Source organism: Myxocyprinus asiaticus, chromosome 38 (assembly GCF_019703515.2).
Source record: "Myxocyprinus asiaticus isolate MX2 ecotype Aquarium Trade chromosome 38, UBuf_Myxa_2, whole genome shotgun sequence".
Classification (NCBI taxonomy): Eukaryota; Metazoa; Chordata; class Actinopteri; order Cypriniformes; family Catostomidae; genus Myxocyprinus; species Myxocyprinus asiaticus.
The window spans coordinates 24,361,501-24,382,032 of NC_059381.1; the positions used below are offsets into that span (position 1 = coordinate 24,361,501).

The window sequence follows — 20,532 nt, forward strand, 5'->3', positions numbered from 1 at the left end:
TTTTTGTATTTCCGTTTGGTGGCGCTAGTGTCACAGAAATTAGAAACTTAAGCTTTAAACTAGAGTAAGACCCTAGATATGTAATAGTGTCTGAGGGTTTTTTGCGCTTCCATAAATCGTATTTTTATGAATATTTCATATCTATTTGTTTACTATCACAGGATATCTATTTCTTTGTTTGTTACAAGACAAATAAGTACTATAGTTATACAAATAAATACTATATCACATTGATTTTTGTGCAACAATGGTGAAATATGAGTACCCTTGTGCAAGTACACATGCATATAATACATGCTATTTCTTACTCAAAGTGGCGCTGTTGTTTCAGTGATTGACTTGATTTACATTTGACTTTGCTACTTAAAGAAACAATGTGGAAGTAAACAAGTGTAACACATGAACAGTAGGATTTGGCTATTGTCATTTGGGTGTACTACTGAAATTATGTAAGTTGTGCATCTAGTTAGACTTTATAAGTGCCTGAGAAAATAAATATGTGTAGCTCGGTATGTTTGACAGCCAGTTGCGACTCATTAAATTTCAGTGTGGAAGTAATGAATCCTGTTCTATATTTTTTGCATCTCTTTGATATATGAAAAATAAAACAAAAATATATCAGAATATATTCTATTCTATTTTTTTCTAATTTGATACTACATGGACATTTTGTAGATCCATTTGCTACAGATATACGTACCGGGTCTCTAAACACCCGAGTATGTAATAATGTTTGGCGAAACACCCATACAAAAACTGGGCAGTTAGTTTGTGCAGTTTTTCTTCACCAGTAAAAATAGTTACAAAAGAAGCTAAAGCATCAAGCAAAACTCTGTTCTCATCCTCTGGTCTGGAACTACTCTGTTTTGTTTTTAATGAAATAGTTAAATCAATCATTAAATTACTTAGCCAGGCCCATATGGAATCTGTGCGTGCAGAATTCTGCAGAAAACTTTGCAGATTCACAATTTTCCACGCATCCCCTGCCCCATGTGTGTTTATTACATATTTTAGAGGATTTCATTTAGCTTTTAGCAACCACTACAGTAGTAAATTTGAACTCTGTTTAAGACATTTTATCATGTTTGCATCCATTTTGCAGAATTTCCAACAAAATCAGCTCAGAAAATGCCAAAAAAATTCCACAGATTCCATCTGGACCAGCTCATAACATAATAGATGCTCATTTGTCACCACCTTCTGGAGTAAATATGCAATCTCCAGAAATGGTCAATGGACAAATCAGGGAAAGAAGTCAAAATGAACGATGAATCAAAATTCCTACCACTAATTGGAAAGCCAGGAACACAGAGAAGTGGAGTGATACAAATAGTGAAGCATCCCAGTGCTGTTGGACTGTATTTCAGCACTCTAGGAATACTGCTTGTCCAATCAGATTCAAGCATCGGAACTCTTGTATAATATACAACATCAGTTTCTAGAGTACCAACTTGTTTGTGACCTAATTCAATGTAAAAAAAAAAAAAAAAAAAAAAAAAAAAGTTACAAAAAAAATTGGATGTTTATTTAACATACAATACTTTTTCCTAATGAAATCTTGTTTCACTGATCACATATTTATGGAATTTCCTGTGGGAAAAATTATCATTAGCTTGGCTACAGTATGCACCCATCTCACAGGGCTGAGTAAATTAAAGCACTGATCCATCCAGGTCCAGTCCATGCATTAATATGGCTTGCACCAGTGAAACACAAAGTCAACCACCCATTAACTTGTCATTGACACTGACAAGCTTAAGAAAACTGTATTGCTAACAACAGACACCCTTTTACATAGCTTGCTCTTCCAGCCACTACATCAACTCATATCAATCTGGTGCATCACCATACAATTAAACCGGCCCTCAATACATGTTAAATACAACAACCAATCTTAACATTTTCTTTTGAAAAGAAACACACAAGGGCTTTTTCCATCACTGCCCTTTCGTTGAAATGACAAAAAAAAAAAAAAAAAAAAAAAAACCTCACCATCCTTTTTTTTCTCTCCAAATAACTCTCTCATACTCAATACATTTCTTGGATAGAGATCTAAGGAGAACACCTGCAAAGTCTGTAGAGAGGCAAGAGGTGGGAATGTTTAAGTATACATCACTGTAAAATGTAATAAGTTGACTTAAGTGAGGAAACCAATAGCCTTAAAATATATATATATTTATTTGGATGAAGTGGACTATTCCTAGTTCACTTGAGCCAAATAAGTAAATTTACTGCCAAATAAGTACATTTTACTTAGATTTTTTAAGGCAAACAGTTTACATGCTTTAAGTAAGTTTAACTAATTAGATTTTACAGTCCCTTGGCCCAGTCTATCAGAGATGTTCTCCAACTCCCCTCCACTTTATTTTATATGCCATAATTTCTCCATTTCCCACACTTCTTCCACCTACAGTAGGAGTCACTCAGGAGTCACTGTCCGAGCCGTTGCTGCTGTCTCGACTGATCTCGATCTGCAGTGAGGGCAGGTTGTCCAGGCGGCTTTTTTTCATCTTGGTGGACTGCTGCTCCTTTTTTTTTATCATTGCTCCCCACACCTTCTGCAGCTGAGAGTCGTCCTCTTCATCAGCTTCTTCGTCAACTCTATCAGATTCCACATTATCGCGTCGTCGTATCTCTCTTGAAGAAGATGCTCGTGAAGAAACCTTGTGATTGTCGCAACCGTCCTTGTGAGATGGGCCAAGGCGACTCCACAAGCCCCCTGGAACACACATACATTGAGAATCAGAAGTTTCCAGCCAAATGATCAGAAAACTGAATGTGAAGAGATTTGTGACATTAGTTGAAACTAAGAAGATCAGCATTTATTTTGTGTGTACCTGTTTTCTTATCTTTTGAGGACTCTGAGGAGAGGCCACGGCTATCTTGTTTAGCCACACCAAGTCTGCTGCGCACATCTGTCAAAGGCTCTCTCCGAGAAACTGTGCTCCTAGAAATGACAGGAGAGACAGAGCGCTGTCTTTCTGGAGAGTGTGGCCTCTTGCCTAATCTTTGTCTCACATCTGTGGAGAGAATAACAAACAGAGTCATCAGGGTTCCCACTCTTTTCAAGGCACAATTTTACAGGACATTTTATGTGCCCAACAAGTGTATTATTTAAGCAAAAATACATGCATCCATTTAAATCAAGCGTTTATTTTGGCGTTTTAATGTGTTTTGAACAGTAGTTTCTCACCTCAAGGTAAGCAGTTCGCTACATGGTGTGATTATTAATCCCTATGAAGTTTTGATTTAAAGCTACACTATGTAACTTTTTTTGGTTAAAAATAACAAAATGTTATTAATGAGACAGTGCAACAAAAATCCACCTTCCAAACTATGTCTTTACCCAAATACACTTTGATAAACCTATAATAATGATTTATATTTTAGAGCGGTCGGGACGGATTTTCATATCTGTACACAAAGAAAATAAGATCCGGCTACTCTAGTGCGTGTATGGGAAGCTGAAAGTTTGTCACAACGAACGAGGAAAAATTCACTATGGATCATTAAAAACGGCAAACCTCCAGGGAATCACCAGTTGTAAAAACAAAGAATCCCCAAACAGAGCAGAGTCTACAAGCAAAAAGCGAAAGCAACAGAGTCCGTAATAAAACCCGAATCAACCTCGGCTTGGCTTTTCAGAGGTAGAGACAACTCCGAGATCTGAAAGGATTTAAAAGCAACCCAGAGATTTTTCTTACTCAACAGGTAAGATATTTTATTGATATGGTTTATGTATAGTTGTGTAATCTGTGTGTAGTGAAATACATTAATTATACTGTAATCGGTGCAGAGTTTTTCACTTGACCAAGGACAAGTGAGTGTTGAAATGATGTTGACCACTGGTTGGTAACAATGACAATCTATAAATTAGTTACTACCGTGGCCTATTTGGCCGGAATATCCTACAGTTATAAAAACTTTACAGCGTTTGACCTCATCAGACTAGCAATCATTATGTCTAATGTTAACGTATATTGCCTAACTTTTGTAACGTCATTTATTTCAAAATATGTTTCCAATAAGTCAAAACAACAGCATAAGATATGGCACTTACCTGCTCAGATGACATGTTTTCGGATATCCGTCTTTTTCTTTTTTTCGCTATTTATTTGTCCATTTGCTCTGATAAGATGCCCTGTATCCTTGTGAACACCGGTGCCTTGAACCACATTCATCCGCGCAGAGCCGAAGCACAACTTACGTCATTACCAAAACAATGTTCTTCCGCAAGACACGTGCAGTTTTATTTTGTAACCGCTAGAGGGCCAAGTTACATAGTGTAGCTTTAATTAAATAAATACATAGACTTTATGTGCTGTGCACTTCAAGTGTTTTCAGTGTATGAGCATCTGGCTTCACAGATTTATTTTGAAGTGCGCATCACTTGCACTTTTAATGTTTATAACTCAAATGTTTTTGTGGTTAACACAACAGTGATGTTGGAACGAAAAATCTTATTTTGTACTATATCAATACTTTAACTATTTCATCAGAGGAAAGCATAGATGACAGCAGATGAGTAGATAATGTACGTAACAGGGATTTTTTCATGACAGTTATCACAATGCGCAGCTGCTGGCAGTGACAAAACAATACAAATTTGCGTATTTGACACCTATTCGGAGTCCCGATAGTCACTAGGGATGTGTGAGGCTAGTCGACTAAATGGTTCTGATGCTGCTTGTCGACACTGAAATTACTAGTTGGTCAATATTTTTCCACATTAAACTGTTCAATATTTTTACATATTTACATTTGGTTTTATATTATTACAAAGGCTGTGCTTAAATTACTGGCATATTAATGTTACACATTTTAAATACAATTAATAATACAAATATTATTAAAAAGAGGATATCTGGAGAAGATGGATACAAGTTTAAATTTCACCTCAGGCTACGCCTGTTTCTTCCCTTTCTCACTCGCAGCACGCACAGATAAATGTCGTCTCGCAAGATCAGCAAAGTAGTTATAGAAATCACGTCGGTGGTGGTGCAGGAAGCAAATTTCTGAAACACTGACTTGCAAGTTGCTATGGATGTTTTCACGTTTTCATAGTCTTCTCTAAATCTGTGCGTGCTTGCATCCTAAGTATAGGATAATCCCCTCAGGTGAGTCAGGTCCCGTCTTTCACCGAACCATGTAGACATGTAAATTTTGCTCATCAAAAATGTATGCTTTTGATTAAGTAGCCTAGAAAAAGACTATTTTAGGCTTGTTGTGACTTTTTTACCCTGCTGATCATGAAGGTTATTTGAAACGATGTGCCGACTGCTTAACTGGTTAAACTATCTTTTATTCTGTGTGCACGTCAGGTTTAGAACAATTCATTAGGTTTATTGTACATTTCTCACAGGCCTATTTATTTCCATCCTAGATATTATTTTTTTTACATCGTAACTGTTATTGGTAAACATTCCTAAATGAACAGCTGTCATATTAGATCATAGACTAATGCACGTCGTGAAATACGTGCAACTTTTCAGTGCATTTTTTCTATCTCATAGATTTGGCATATCTGTTAAATATTTTAAACAATGTACTGACTGTTTTGATATGTTCAATAACTTTTATTTGATGAATTCTGTTAAGAACAGGCTATTAGGGTTGCTCTATTGGTCCTGCACTATTCAATCAATTGTTTTCAATAAATATGCCTGTTTTCTCTAAAACTGATTCAGCGATTGCGTCATGTTCTATATTTAATGTACAACGATCATAATTCAAGGCAAGCACGTCACAGATAAATGCCCCTTTTCAGCGGAATTTAGAATTGGATTTGGCTGTTGATGGAATGGAATAAGTATTTTAAATGGCCACATAAACACAATGTTTTTTGACTGTTTTCTGATAATTTCTTAGTTTTTAAGACCAGTCGACTCCAAAAATTTTGTTTAAACGTCAGTGAAATTAGTTGTTCCGCACATCCCTAATAGGTACCATGTTTTTGTGCATGTAACAAAAACCTTGTTAGCAACACAGTCAAACAGTTCTATTATACCAAAATATTTTCCAGGACAAATAATTATTTTCCAGGATATTTATGTTTTTTTCGAATTTTTCATGACTTTTCCATGACTGGAAAACTGCACCGCAAAATTCCAAGTTTTCTAGGACGAGTGGGAACCCTGATTAATTGCAATGCTGTGGCCATCAATTCATCATAAAAAGTTAAAACCAATAGTACACCCAAAAATAAAAATTACGAACCATCAATGTGTCATGCAAGGTTTGACGTCAAACGCCATTTGTTGTTGCATGTATTATTACCTTTTGCATCAAGGCAAATTTGAATATTCTGAACCACAATGGGGAATCAGTGATTAATGTCTGTTCCTCAAACAAAACCCAACATATGACTGCTGAAAACATGGCAGTTTAGATCATGAGACGTATGGACTACATTTACAATACTTTAATGGTGCTTTTTGTAATTTTTTGGAGCTTCATAGTGTCTATCTCCTTTCACTTTTATTATATGGGAATAAGCAGCTTAGAGAGTCTGCAAAACTTTGAATAAATGATGACAGAATTTTCATTTTTGGGTGAACTTATCTTTAAAAAATTTAATCAATCCATAATAGATGGGAGTCTAACCAGTCTTGCCACTAGAAGCCACCACTGGGGGGCGCGATCTCTGTTGAGAGAGTCCCTGCCTCTTCTCCTCCAGTAACTGCCTCACATCGGTCACTTTGTCTGATATAGATTTGGATGAGCCACCTCCTCCGTCACAACTTCCACCACTACTACCACCACTACCAATGCGACTCTTAACACTGCTACTTGTGTCACTTCGTATGGAGTTTCTAAGAAAGTGGAAAATTCATGATTGTTAATTTAGGAATGTTCATAAAAATTAACAATTATAATCATCAGTTCTCAAAAAGAAATATGAAAGGATTGAATCTCCAATCTCCTTACACCAGGACCCAGTGAAGGACTCTAAAAAGGATCCTTCACTCACCGAAGACTGCGAAGGTTGGTTTCCACCTCATCAGCATACATTGTCATCTTCATGCTCTTTTTGGGGGAAGGCGTTGAGATCATCTTCAGTTCCAGGTCATAGTCCATCTCATCTGAATCTGAAGAGCCAGGTGACGGGTCTCCTAAACGACTGCGCAGACCCCCTTCAGCGAGCTGTGGTCCCCGTTCCTTGTCTCCTCGATCTCTGTACTCCACCACTCTATCATCAGCATCCATGTCCTCTTCTCCATCTTCCTCTTCTTCCTCTTCCTCTATTGGCTCTTCTGGCAAGTTCACCAGATCAGCTAAGAAATTAGAAAAAGCCCGTGTACAGATGAAATGTCAGTGAACTAGTACTTCCATAATAAAGTACCTACAAGCGAGCAGGGCTGTAACAATGATAAATATCCCCCTCAATGACCAATTTTTAAACTTCTAAATTTGGTTCCCTCCAATTTTCAATATATTTTTTACATCCTGTGTGGCACTGAATGTGACCAGCTCGGTGCCTGACATGCTAAAATAAGACCAAAAAACCCTAACAAGGAAAGAATGCATTTCATTTAAGAGACATTTTCCCCCTACCAGAGTGTCGATGAGTGTAGGGTGGGGTGTGTCCCATGCTGTCTCCAATTAGAGACTTTTTGGTCTTCAGAACGTCACGCTGGATTCTTCGCGTGTGATATCTCCGTTTCCTACAGAAACGGACAGCAGCCATACAACTCAATACAAAGCACACAATTCAAGGAGAATTAAACAGTGGCCTCAAAAAGTATTGGGACACTTAAGACACTTAAGGTATACTTCATTTTTCTGCATTCCATATTGGCTTGCGCCCGGTCGACCACATTGCTTTTCAAAGCATTCTCTTTTGATAGCGAGCAATTATGAACACGTTCAACGCATGCACTCTACAACTGCTTTGTGATACTCTTTTAGTACAGTCAACGGCAGGCGCATGCGCAGAAGAGGACTGTCCACGTGCCGAGAAATACTCAAGTGTGTATAGCTACAGGCCAGAGACCTTCAAATGGGGACAGAATCTCCAAAAGAGGGTGGGGTTACTCCAAAAGGAGGCAGCATTACTCCAAAAGTGGGCGCCACTTCCACACACAGTTAGTGGGCTCCCTACATCTTTGCTGCCAGTTCGGAACTCCCTCCCCTTTTTGGAGCTCTGACTGCAGCTATATCCTTCTCAAAATTCTGGGCAGCATGCGGACTGTGCTGATGACGAAATCTGCGTCATGCATACTGTTCTGATCAGCAATGCTGAAGTATACTTTGGCCTTTAAGTCACACTTAATTATGTATGAAATGCCATTGCAATAAATACCAGAACATAAAACCAAGTGGCATTTATGTAACAAAAGATAGCACAACCACATGTTTTTTAGGTTTTAAACCAGACACTGGAAACTTACGGCCGGTGGGCCGGATACGGACCTCCATATGGTTTAATCTGGCCCATAGCTCATTTATCCTACAAGCGTTTTTTCATTGGATATTTCAGTTATCTTGCATTGGGACCTAACGCACCTCCGAGAGCATTTAACATGCTCAGGGTTGCCAGATCAGAGGTGCAACCCCCCAATAAGAGATTTATACTTGAGCAAATTAGAAATATTCTGCCTAATGTTATGCTTATTTTGTGCAATCTGGCAACCATGCATGGGAGTGCGCTCTTTCTAGCGCTCGCTTTCCCTTTTGAACAAACATAGCGATCTCTAGTGCGATATTCTGCTCAAGGAAAAGCGTTATACAGCCACTCTGTGTCGATTCTTGAGGCTGCTTGTGCTGTTTGGTGCTACTAATTTTGCAGGCAAACCTCAGTGATGAACTTTAATAAAATATAAACATAGATCTAGGCATCACTGACATGCAGAGGGGTAATCATTGACATGCCAGCAAAAGCAAGTGGGAGACAAATTTGTATTTTTTATTTGTGCAATTTAGAATGTTGAAGTCCCTTGCACCTGTATTTGAATTTAACTCTTGCAGTAATAATTTATCATAGTCATGCAGCCGGTTTTATTCAGTTGTGTGCTAAATGGAAACCAAACCATTGGCGGACAAACTATTGACGAGACCCACATCATGACACTTTTAATGCGTAAAGGGGTAATGTTTTGAGAATAAAATAAGTAAACTGGCCTGCTTTGCGACAAACATTAAAAGTTCTACAATTTTATTTTATTTTTTTAAACGGATCCCTGATGTAGAGTTTTAAATTGAATAATAAATTACCAGGGAGCTAGAGATGGTAAAATAAATAATTTATAATTATGCTCAGCCTTTCAGTTTTTTTTAATGGCTGACAGAAAAGTATCTACCTTTGTAGAGCAATACAATACTTCAGGCAATTGCAGAATAGTCCCATTAGTCACATACACCGATCAGCCACAACATTAAAACCACCTGCCTAATATTGTGTAAGTCCACCTCGTACCACCAAAACAGCACCAACCAGCTTCTGAGATGAATCAGTCTGGCCATTCTCTGTTGACCTCTCTCATCAACAAGGCATTTCCGTCCACAGAACTGCCGCTCACAGGATGTTTTTTGTTTGTGGCACCATTCGGAGTAAATTCTAGAGACTGTTGTGCTTGAAAATCCCAGATCATCAGCAGTTACAGAAATACTCAAACCAGCCCTTCTGGCACCAACAATCATGCCACGTTCCAAATCACTGAGACACATTTTTTCCCCATTCTGATGGTTGATGTGAACATTAACTGAAGCTCCAGACCTGTATCTGCATGATTTTATGCACTGCACTGCTGCCACACGATAGGCTGATTAGATAATCGCATGGATGATTGTTGGTGCCAGACGGGCTGGTTTGAGTATTTCTGTAACTGCTTATCTCCTGGGATTTTCATGCACAACAGTCTCTAGAATTTACTCCGAATTGGTGCTGTTTTGGCGCCACGAGAGGGACCTACACAATATTAGGCAGGTGGTTTTAATGTTGTGGCTGATCGGGGGCCTGGGTAGCTCAGCAAGTAAAGACGGCGACTACAACCACTGGAGTTGCGAGTTCGAATCCAGGGCGTGCTGAGTGACTCCAGCCAGGTCTCCAAAGCAACCAAATTGGCCCAGTGGCTAGGGAGGGCAGAGTCACATGGGGTAACCTCCTCGTGGTCGCTATAATGTGGTTTGCTCTTGGTGGGGCGCATGGCGAGTTGTGCATGGATGCAGCGGAGAACGGTGTGGGCCTCCACATGTGCTTCGTCTCCGCGGTAACGCGCTCAACCAGCCACGTGATAAAATGCGCGGATTGACGGTCTCAGATGCGGAGGCAACTGAGATTTGTCCTCCACCACTCGAGTCACTACGCCACCACGAGGTCTTAGAGCGCATTGGGAATTGGGCATTCCAAATTGGGGAGACTTTAAAAAAAAATAAAAAATTTGTGGCTGATCGGTGTATACACTTCAGAAAATTTGAGAATCTGAGCTTAAACGATACAAGAACCAAATCAATGCGGAACATTGTATCGCAAAAGGAGTACAATGTGGCCCTCCGTGCACTACTTGAAACCCGATGTGGCCCTTGTACCAAAATAGATGCCCACCCCTGTTTTAAACTGACAAAACAATTGATCAACTGTTCGAAATTAAGAAAATATTTGGACACTTTTTGGCCGTCTAACTTAAGCCACATCCGTCTGAAAACGCATCTTGCTATGTTTTGGCCTTCTGTCCACACTGAGACGCGTTTTTGACAGGGAAAACAGAGCTTTTTGAAAACACTCTCCCAAGTGAATACATTTGAAAACGCAATTTTCGCGTTGTATTGTGGACAGGGAAAACGGAGATATCTGAAAACGATGAAGTATTTGTTGTCATGTGTTCCATTCAACCCAAAACAATCAAGATGGCAGCCCATGTTGTAGCAGTGTTGTTGTGCCTGCAATTCACTTTGTTAGCGTTGTTATTTTGTATAAGCTACACATTGTATTCCTTCAAAGGCGATGGGAAGTTTACTCGTAAATGCTGTCCGGAGATAGAACACGAGAACAATTGCGTTTCAGACCGCACATGGAACGGTGATTTTTCACATACGCAGTAAGGGAATTTAAGAGTTTTCATACATTTCAGGGTGGACGAGCAACTTTTAGAAAACGCTTGAAAACGGCAGACTTAGACTTAGAACATGCTGATCGTTAATGTAATGAACTACACCTGTGGCCGTGTTAATGTAAAAGGAACTAACTTCAACACTAAAAATGACCTTGGGACCCGTTGGTAAGAGTTTATTGCAGAAATGGCTAAGAAAAGTGCAGTTAATTGTAAGAAAAGGACTCGCATCGTTTGATTGCAGATTCCACTTGGTTTTTTTAAGTTAAGCTTAAGTGTCCAAATACTGGTTTTGGGCCGGTATAATTGATATGTTTTCAGCAGGGCCTTCTCTGCAAACAAATTCAAGTTATTCTTACCAAGAATTACTTAAAATGCCTTTCATGCCGCCATAATTTGGATTCCCATATTTCATATAGTATCGACTTCTCCTTGCTGCACCTAACTCCTTTTTGTCATCTGACAGAAAAACAACAGCCAACAGTCACAATATGCACAGATCTTTTTAACTTTTGACAAGTGTCTTTAAAAGGTACACATTATAGACAGTCTATTCTTCAACAACACAAGCATGCAGTAATTAAGAGCAACTATTTCTACATATGTAGGAAATGACCAACAGGCTCAACTCGTTTTCTCACCATGGGTGGCAAAGCGCAAGAACAGTTTGTTGCCTTTGAAGGGCTTGATTGTGGGTCGCAAATCGTTCCGAAAAAGAGATTCTCGCTCTGTCTGAGATAGCAGCTCTGTCTGGGATAAAAAGATCAAATACAAAAAAGGGATATGAAAATGATCCCTCAAAATCTGACTTAAGGATGTCACCATTTCTTATATACCTCTGTGGTTTCCTGTGACTTCTTCTCCGTCTCCTCTTCAATGTCGCTAGCCTTACCCTCACTGCCATCACTGCTCTTGCTCTTGTCTGCTTTCACAACTTCATCATCATCATCTACCACACCTTCTTCCTCCTCCTCCTCCTCATCATCATCAGAGGCATGGTTTTGTCTGGCTGGGAAAGTAAATGATCATCATGGTCAGCCACAAAGTGAAATTAATACAAGATTCTAAGTAGTGGTTGACCAATATGGATTTTTTTAATTGCCAATGGTTGATATAATGCCTAATATATATTTTATATATAATATATATAATTCAGAAATGTTGCTATTTTTAAATTTCATATATAAATTTTATATTAGAGAAATTGCTGAATTTCAACACATATAGCATAAATATTTAATCAAAATTCCCTAAAATGATTTGATAATAGAAAATGTGCAATATCCACTGACAAGGCAGTCAAAGATTTTGGAGGAATGACCACTTGTTAATCGGCCAATTGGGGACGGTTACAGCCAATGCTGATTTCTCAAAATAGCCAAAAATATATATATCTATTACTGATTTCAAGACATTTGACCCTGAACTAAATCATTCAAAAGGCTGATGGAACACAGTGTCTATTTCTAGGTGACAGTGAAATAACAGGAATGTTAATAATGAGACGACAAACCTTTCTGTGGCTGTACTGGAAGTTCAGAGGGTTTTGAGCTGTCTGCATTTGTGACCTCTTCTTTGTCCGGCATCCGACTCAAGTTAATGAGAGCTCTGGCTGGAGTGATGTCATCTAGCCACACCACGTTGCCTGGAAACAGAAGCATGTGATTTGACTAAAAGCACCGCAGTCCAAGTTTAAATCAAAACTTTGCCTCTTTCAACAAATGCATTACTATAAAACTGTGGTAATGATATCACATGTTTGTTTTTGTAAGGATGAACTTACAGGAAGTGTCATCTATCCACTCAATGTGGGCAGGCGGGTACTCTTTAAAGTAGCCAAAAATATCTTGAGTGCTCATGTCATCTACACCACTCATGTGCAGGGCTTCTAGACGCACCTTTGGGATAGCTAAAGAGTGAGATAAACATATCATCATTACAGGTAGTTAAACAACCTACACATGTAAACAAAACAATTCAAATGGGTCAAGATGAAGGCTTGCAGATGCAGATACAGCCACACTGTGTAAGATTTCCTACCTTCCTTCACAACCTCTCTGTCCAGGACGACATTTCTCTGCGGCAGATTCTCCTCTGCTCGAATATGAAATCTTCTTGCTCGTTTCTCCTTTTTCTCAATGGCCTCCTAAACATGTACAAACGTGGTGAACAAGATGTTCACTGCAGGCTGATTTTCACACAATCAGAGTACTATCTTCACTTACCTTGGAAGTGACATCAATTCCAGTGATAAACGTACCAGCCTTATTTTCATACCGTCTACTGGTGTCCTGTGGATAGACAGTCTGAAATCACTCATATGAGCATCAAAAGGACAACATGAAGTCTTAACTTGGCAGTCATTAAGTGAAAGCTCGTAAGGTTATCTGTATGCTTATAAACAGCCTCGGACTGTCATATTCACCAGAATAATTGATTAACTATTGGTCCAACAATCAAGGAAAAACATTGCGCCAAATGAAAAGTCTGTTCAGGAAACTTGGCCCACAGATTTCAATCAGTTTCAAAACAAGCTCCCTGCACAAACTGTTCCTATAAATTAGACAAACATTGCTAAAAAATGGTGCATAACACATCATAACTATAGCCAAAACCCACTACTATAAAATGTCAAGAAGAAAGCTAAATTTAGCTGGCTAAGGGCTGCAACCGTCCTCTCCCTGAACTCAACAACGCATCGGCTGCACCAGCCGTCAGCTTCCTTCATCACGCGAGGCCGTGGTTTGAAAGAGGCCTACAGGATAACTCACCGGCAACAGCTCCTTTAAACTTCGGCGAACAGAAATGGACTCCAGCTCCAGCTCTCCCTCCTCCACCTCCATGGGCTCCGCTTCACGGGCATCTCGATCAGAGTCTGATTCCGAGACTGACTCTGACCGTTCGGACGCGCTGTCGGACTTTACAGACACCCGCAGGCTGCGCACCGCCGCCATGATCGCCTGCTGTGATATGAGCTATCAGCTATCGGCTAACGGCTAACCCTCACGCTGGCTGAGCTAACACACTGCTCTCGAGCTCGCCGTACTCAAACCACCCTGCGCGAGCATTGGATTAGGAGGCGGGTTGCTCACCCGCCCTGCTGGAATTAAACAGATTAAATATTATTGATTTAACATTCATGTTTAGTGTGCAACAAATGAGACACACAAAGTCAAATGCCAATGGAATAGACGATTAAAATGTAAATTAGTATGGGCATTCCGACTTATTCCAACCATACTTGTAGAAGTTAACTAAGTAATTTTATCACCGAAATTAAAACCATCCTTGAAATAGTTACATTTAAATTGTATTTAATGTCATTAGAGGGGTTTCCCCTTTTGTAAAACCTTGTCTTAAAGGAATATTCCGGGTTTAATACCAGTTAAAGGGATAGTTCACCAAAAAATAAAAATGCTCTCATCATTTACTCACCTTCATGTCATCCCTGATGTGAATGACTTTCTTTCTTCAGCAGAACACAAACGAAATTTTTTAGGTCCATACAATGCATGTGAATGGTGATCAGAACTGTAACGCTCCAAAAAGGAGATAGCGCAGCATAAAAGTAATCCAAAAGCAAGTGATTGAATCAATGTCTCTTGAAGCAGTCCAGTTGGTTTTGGGTGAGAACAGACCAAAATATAACTCCTATTTAACATTTACACTGGTGGACAAAAGTTTGCAATAATGTACAGATTTTGCTGTTTCGGAAGGAAATTGGTACTTTATTTTACAAAAGTGGCATTCAACTAATCACAAAGTAAAGTCAGGACATTACTGATGTAAAAAACAGCACCATCACTATTTGAAAAAAGTCATTTTGATCAAATCTAGACAGCAGCCATCACTCCAACACCTTATCCTTGAGTAATCATACTAAATTGCTAATTTGGTACTAGAAAATCACTTGCCATTATATCAAACACTGCTGAAAGCTATTTGGTTCATTAAATGAAGCTTAACATTGTCTTTGTGTTTGTTTTTGAGTTGCCACAGTATGCAGTAGACTGGCATGTCTTAAGGTCAATATTAGGTCAAAAATGGTTTCTCTAGAAACTCATCAGTCAATTATTGTTTTGAGGAATGAAGGCTATACAATGCTTGAAATTGGCAAAAAAGATTTCATACAAAGGTGTACACTGCAGTCTTCAAAGGACAACTGGCTCTAACAAGGACAGAAAGAGATGTGGAAGGCCAGATGCACAACTAAACAAGAGGATAAGTACATCAGAGTCTCTAATTTGAGAAATAGACACCTCACATGTCCTCAGCTGACAGCTTCATTGAATTCTACCCGCTCAACACCAGTTTCATGTACAACAGTAAAGAGAAGACTCAGGGGTGCAGGCCTTATGGGAAGAATTACAAAGATAAAGCCACTTTTAAAACAGAAAAACAAAAAGAAAAGGTTAGAGTGAGCAAAGAAACATGGATATTGGAAAAGAGTGTTCTGGATCTTAACTCCATTGAGCTTTTGTGGGATCAGCTAGACTGTAAGGTGCGTGAGAAGTGCCCGACAAGACAGCCACATCTATGGCAAGTGCTACAGGAAGTGTGGGGTGAAATGTCACCTGAGTATCTGGACAAACTGACAGCTAGAATGCCAAGGATCTGCAAAGCTGTCATTGCTGCACGTGGAGGATTTTTTGATGAGAACTCTTTGAAGTAGTTTAAGAAGTTCTGAAATTTGTTTTCAAATTGTAATAGTAATTTTTCATGTTGTTAATGTCCTGACTATACATTGTGATCAGTTGAATGCCACTTTGGTGAATAAAAGTACCAATTTCTTTCCATAAGAGCAAAATCTGTACATTGTTCCAAACTTTTGGCCGCCAGTGTACATCTTGTCATTTTAGTCTCTAGGCACGATCATGATTTCAAGCTCGATTACACTTCCTACTGATTGACACGTGCACAGAATCATAGATATATATTGTATATACGTTATTAGCAGCTGTTTCTATGGACCGCAATACGTCGGCGCATACGCCATACTGGATAGGTCAATAGCTGTCATCAACACATGAATGTAAATAAGGTCTGCAAAAGTCTATTGTCTTTTCCAGCCAACTTTCAGATTATCCTGACTTCACTTCTAAAACAGTTTTTTGCCCCGTAGCAAACTGCACATAAAGTCCTCTACAAATGAAAATATCATGGCAAACATACTGAAAATTAGCACCCAGTCAGTCAATTCATTACATGAACTATTTCCACACAAAAGCAGTTTATGCAGCAGTCTGAGGCTTCTTCTCCATTCACTTACATTCAAACAGCTCTCCTTGTTGACCTTTCCAAGATGGTACCGCTGTTAACGTATCCGAACCAGCCGAATGAGGCATCTACGTATGTATCTCTATGCGCAGAGTGCTAGATGACGCTATAGGAAGTGTAATCGAGCTTGAAATCATGATCGCCAAGGAGACTGCTGTCAAGATTTACAGTGAAAAAAGAGTTACATTTTGGTCTGTTCTCACCCAGAACCAACTGGATCGCTTCTGAAGAGAAGTTTACACGGAGACGATAACGGCATAGTTTCCAAAACTTGCACTTTGAAACCCATTTTCAAAAGTTTATGTTTTCAGGCCACAAAATGCCGTTGTTGTGTAAACGAACAGCCAAAACGCATACAAAGTTTTACGTTTTTAGTTGAAACCGGCCCCAGGTCATCATTCACATGCATTTTGTGGACCTACAGAGCTGACATATTCTTCTAATAATCTTTATTTGTGTTCAGCAGAAGAAAGTAAGTCATACACATCTGGAATGGCATGAGGGTGAGTAAATGATAAGAGAATTTTCATTTTTAGGGGAACTATCCCTTTCACTTCAATTGTAAGTGCCTCACTGGAACCAAGATTATACCTTTTTTTTTTTTTTTTTAATGAAAGGAGGGCTGTGGTAATCAACATTATGCCACAAATGCTGTCGATTGAGCTTAACTTGTATTGAACCCGGAACATTCCTTTAACATCACCTGTGAATTTAATGTGCTGCAAGACTTGAGATTTGGGTAAATTTTAAGCATAATGTCCATAGACTTTCTTTAAATCAATATTAAGAATTTAGGTTAATATTTAAATGAAAATTAATGTATACATTCAGATATTTACAGTATATGAATGTACAGATATTAGGCCTCGTAACTGATCAACATTTCGTTTACATTCTTTCACAACTTTAAAAATGTTTTGCCTTCACAAATTCATTTAGAATGGTCCTGCACTGACAATGATTTTTTTTTAAAGTACATACATTTATTGTAGTCTCTCAATCAACAGCCTATGAGGTCATAGCTTAAGCCTGCATTCATAATACTTATAAAATTAGAAAAGCTGTTTAAAATAGTCTTAGATGGAATATAGCATGTCACACAGTAAGAAGTCAACTTCTCAAAAGTATTTAATGTCAACTACTTAAATACTGTATGTACTCACCAATGGAACAGACACTTCTATATAATAAACACCAATACAAAATACAATATTTTATTTACCAATATCAACATTGTCAGACAGAAACTTTACACATGATGCAGTACAATCAGAGAGAAATAAATTAACACAGAACATAGAGTTATCTCTAAAAGTGTAAAATGTTGCACATTTAAGCTGTTTGTGACAAACGTTAGAATTGTTCATTCTTCTGCACATTTTCGTTACATGAATATGCACAAATATATACAAATAAAAGTAATTATTGGTTTTCTAATATGTACACATTATTATTCAATAAACGACCAATTTCAACAAAAGAGTTGAGTACATCAAGTCTTATTTAACAATATGTATGTTATAAACTACTCTTCGTTTCAGAAAACACAGTAGTGGCAAGGACCACCTCCAAACAATGCATGATCTTAGGGCAAATGTCCAGGGATTTCACTTTTTTTTTTTTTTTTTTTTTAAGATTAAAGAGGAATGGAATGTCGTGCCATCATATTTTAACACTTTAAGTGCATTCCAGATTCATTTATTAATGAAAATGTATAATGAATCACTACTGTGTTCAGTTTCGTCAAGGTCTGCCCAGGTGTGCAATCATAGGACTGGTCAAGTGCATTTTGTGAGTTTGTAAAATGCTGTGGAATGTTTAAGATGCTGGAAATGTATTATTTTTTTTTTTTGTTGTTATTTGGGCAATTTACACATTTATAATGATACTGAGAAAGTTTAATAGTCATTTAAAAGAAAATAAAAACATATTATAAAGTTAAAGTATTTTCCATGTGGTAAAATTGCCCAAATGTTGGTCGGGACATTTCCGATCTTCTGAAAATAGGTAGGGACATGTCGTATCCATGGTAACCGTAGAATTTTATTACAGTAAAATCTGGCTCACTGTAGTAAATTCCTTAACGGTTTCCCTTAGCTAAGAGAACTGTCTAAGGGATTACACTATATGCAATGCCCTCATGTAATTTCCTTATGTAAGGGAAAATCACACTTACTTAAAGATGCAGTATGTAACAATTTTCATGTAATATTCACCTTTTTTTTGCCAATGTGTGAACGACTTGTAACACAACTTAAAAAATGAGCCCTTCCCGGACTTCCTAGGTTGCCTATTAAAGCCTGTAGACTGATTTTCATGCGAAGGGAACGGGTCGGTTTTGCCAGGAAAATCCAAAGGATGTGACATTTATGCGCATTCCCGAGAGCCTTGCCTCAGTGCTTCCGTTATTCAACAGCAACAACAAACTGCAACACTAGGTAACGTTATCTTAGAGATGGAATCCAGCAAACGTCCGGCTCCCAGAACAACACCGACTCCTACACAATCTCAGAGTAAGCCCCAAAAAAAATAAAAAATGTATCTACTGAATCCCGTCTGGCTAAGCGGGAACGTGATCTTGGTCGAGCGAAAACTAGAGTGAACATCGGCAGGGTATTTGATTCCTGGAGTGACCTTTGTTCGGTTTTGAGGATCAAAACCGACCCTGATATAGGTATAGTTCGGTAGTATATAGATGTATGTGTGTATCGGTATGCTATGTTAGCTGATAAGTAGTTTTAGTTTAGTCTCAAAGTTTGTAGTTAAACAATCATAACTGTGTAATTTTAATTATGCTACCTCATCTGTCAGCATGATGCCAGTGAATCACGTTCAGTCTCTTTGTACGTTACGTCATTGTTTTGTTCGATGCTCGCGTCCCTATGGATTGTGTGCACGAGCGCGAGCACTAGCAACAGGTAGCTGGCTGCAGTTCACTTAATGGCCACAGGTGTCATTAATAACAAGGGTTTCTGAATCTTACATACTGCACCTTTAAGGGAAAAACTTAAGGTGTTTTATGCAACTGGGCACTGATGATCAATGTTGAGTAAATTACTCAAAATATGTAATCCACTACATATGACTTAATACTTCTCTGAAAATGTAATCAGATTACTTTACTGATAACTTAATCTAAAAAAGTAATCACATTACTAATTATTTTACTTTTAAGTTACTTTCTAAATCACTTTTCACTGAAACGTTTTTGGTTTTCCACTCAAATTCAAAAAATGTCTATATTTCTTCCTCATTCATTGTCGTACACCCTTCAGCTATCACAGAAACGCTAACAGATGTACATATTAATTAATATTTTAAACGTATTATACATATAACTTTAGTGCAAGTAATGTATTTAAAAGTAATTACTTTAACTGAAAGCCAGGTATTGTAATCTGATTACAAGAATTTAAAATGCAATATGTTAAATTACTTTTTTGACAAAAAGTTATTAGATTACAATAACTTATTACTTTGTAATTGGATACACCCAACACTGCTTCTGATCCATGTAAATTTGTCATTTTAGTAACTCACAACATATTACGTTCAACAATATGTTGCTGTTGCCAGTGAAAGACATTCTCAAAATGTGCAAGGTCAATACTGCCATGCAAAGGGAAAATGCAGTAACTACACATTTGGTCAAAATTTAGTTCTTAGACTATGATCTGTCCTGTGACAGGCAGGTTTGCCTCAAATATTCTCAGATTCAGAGAAAACGAAGTGTAAAAATGGCAATATCTACAAAATTAACAATAAAACAAAAAACATTTTAAAGCCATTTTTCTCTGTTTCATTGTTGGCGTAGTTACTGTGTTTTACCCTTGTCAGGCAGAAAAACCCGAAATGCCAGATAAAGTCAGTACCAGATTAAAATATCTGAGCATACAGTGTGCTGACTCTGTGCTTATGCTCATATGCTTGTTTATGTGATATTGAGATTGGGAGCACAGGCTTGTGTGGCATGTCCCTCTTTAATTTCCCACCTTCTTGGTGCAGACAGTGTCTGATCTTCTGTTCTTATACATTTCCTTTCTGATTAAACAGAGTGTCAGGTGTTAGCTGTCAATACCAAAATAAGCAATATCTTCTATAAACATCTAACATAATACAACCCCAAAAGTTGGGACAGTATGAAAAAAATGCTAATAAAAACAAAAAGGAGGGATTTGCTATATTGAAAGCACTACAACTAAACATT

At 38.2% G+C, this 20,532-nt stretch overlaps 2 protein-coding genes across 8 annotated transcripts in view; both read right to left on the reverse strand.

The window, feature by feature from the left end:
* Positions 1-846: 846 nt before the first annotated feature.
* Positions 847-14,157, reverse strand: LOC127429033 (nuclear cap-binding protein subunit 3-like). The gene is made up of 13 exons (XM_051677773.1): positions 13,820-14,157; positions 13,274-13,339; positions 13,089-13,194; positions 12,832-12,957; positions 12,562-12,693; positions 11,885-12,057; positions 11,690-11,798; positions 11,408-11,507; positions 7,555-7,664; positions 6,971-7,274; positions 6,604-6,812; positions 2,838-3,020; positions 847-2,719 (listed from the first exon to the last, which is right to left on the reverse strand). Exons 1-13 carry the CDS (start codon positions 14,000-14,002, stop codon positions 2,424-2,426), a joined length of 2,097 nt encoding a protein of 698 aa, XP_051533733.1. The 5' UTR covers positions 14,003-14,157; the 3' UTR covers positions 847-2,423.
* Positions 14,158-17,525: 3,368 nt separating this feature from the next.
* Positions 17,526-20,532, reverse strand: part of LOC127429031 (rap1 GTPase-activating protein 2-like) — a 51,082-nt gene continuing 48,075 nt past the window's right edge. For all 7 annotated transcript variants that reach the window (XM_051677769.1, XM_051677770.1, XM_051677771.1 and 4 more), the window contains one exon: positions 17,526-20,366. The gene's annotated coding sequence lies outside the window, so the exon portion shown is untranslated. The remainder of the gene's footprint in view (positions 20,367-20,532) is intronic.

Bases quoted from the DNA above. Each gene is read 5' to 3' on its own strand.
- LOC127429033 (XM_051677773.1), bottom strand. From the start codon at position 14,002: ATGGCGGCGGTGCGCAGCCTGCGGGTGTCTGTAAAGTCCGACAGCGCG. The intron at 6,813-6,970 runs GTGAGTGAAGGA...CCACTTTCTTAG, and splicing joins ACCAACCTTCGCAGTCTTCG to AAACTCCATACGAAGTGACA. The intron at 3,021-6,603 runs GTTAGACTCCCA...TTCTCTCCACAG, and splicing joins GGCTTCTAGTGGCAAGACTG to ATGTGAGACAAAGATTAGGC.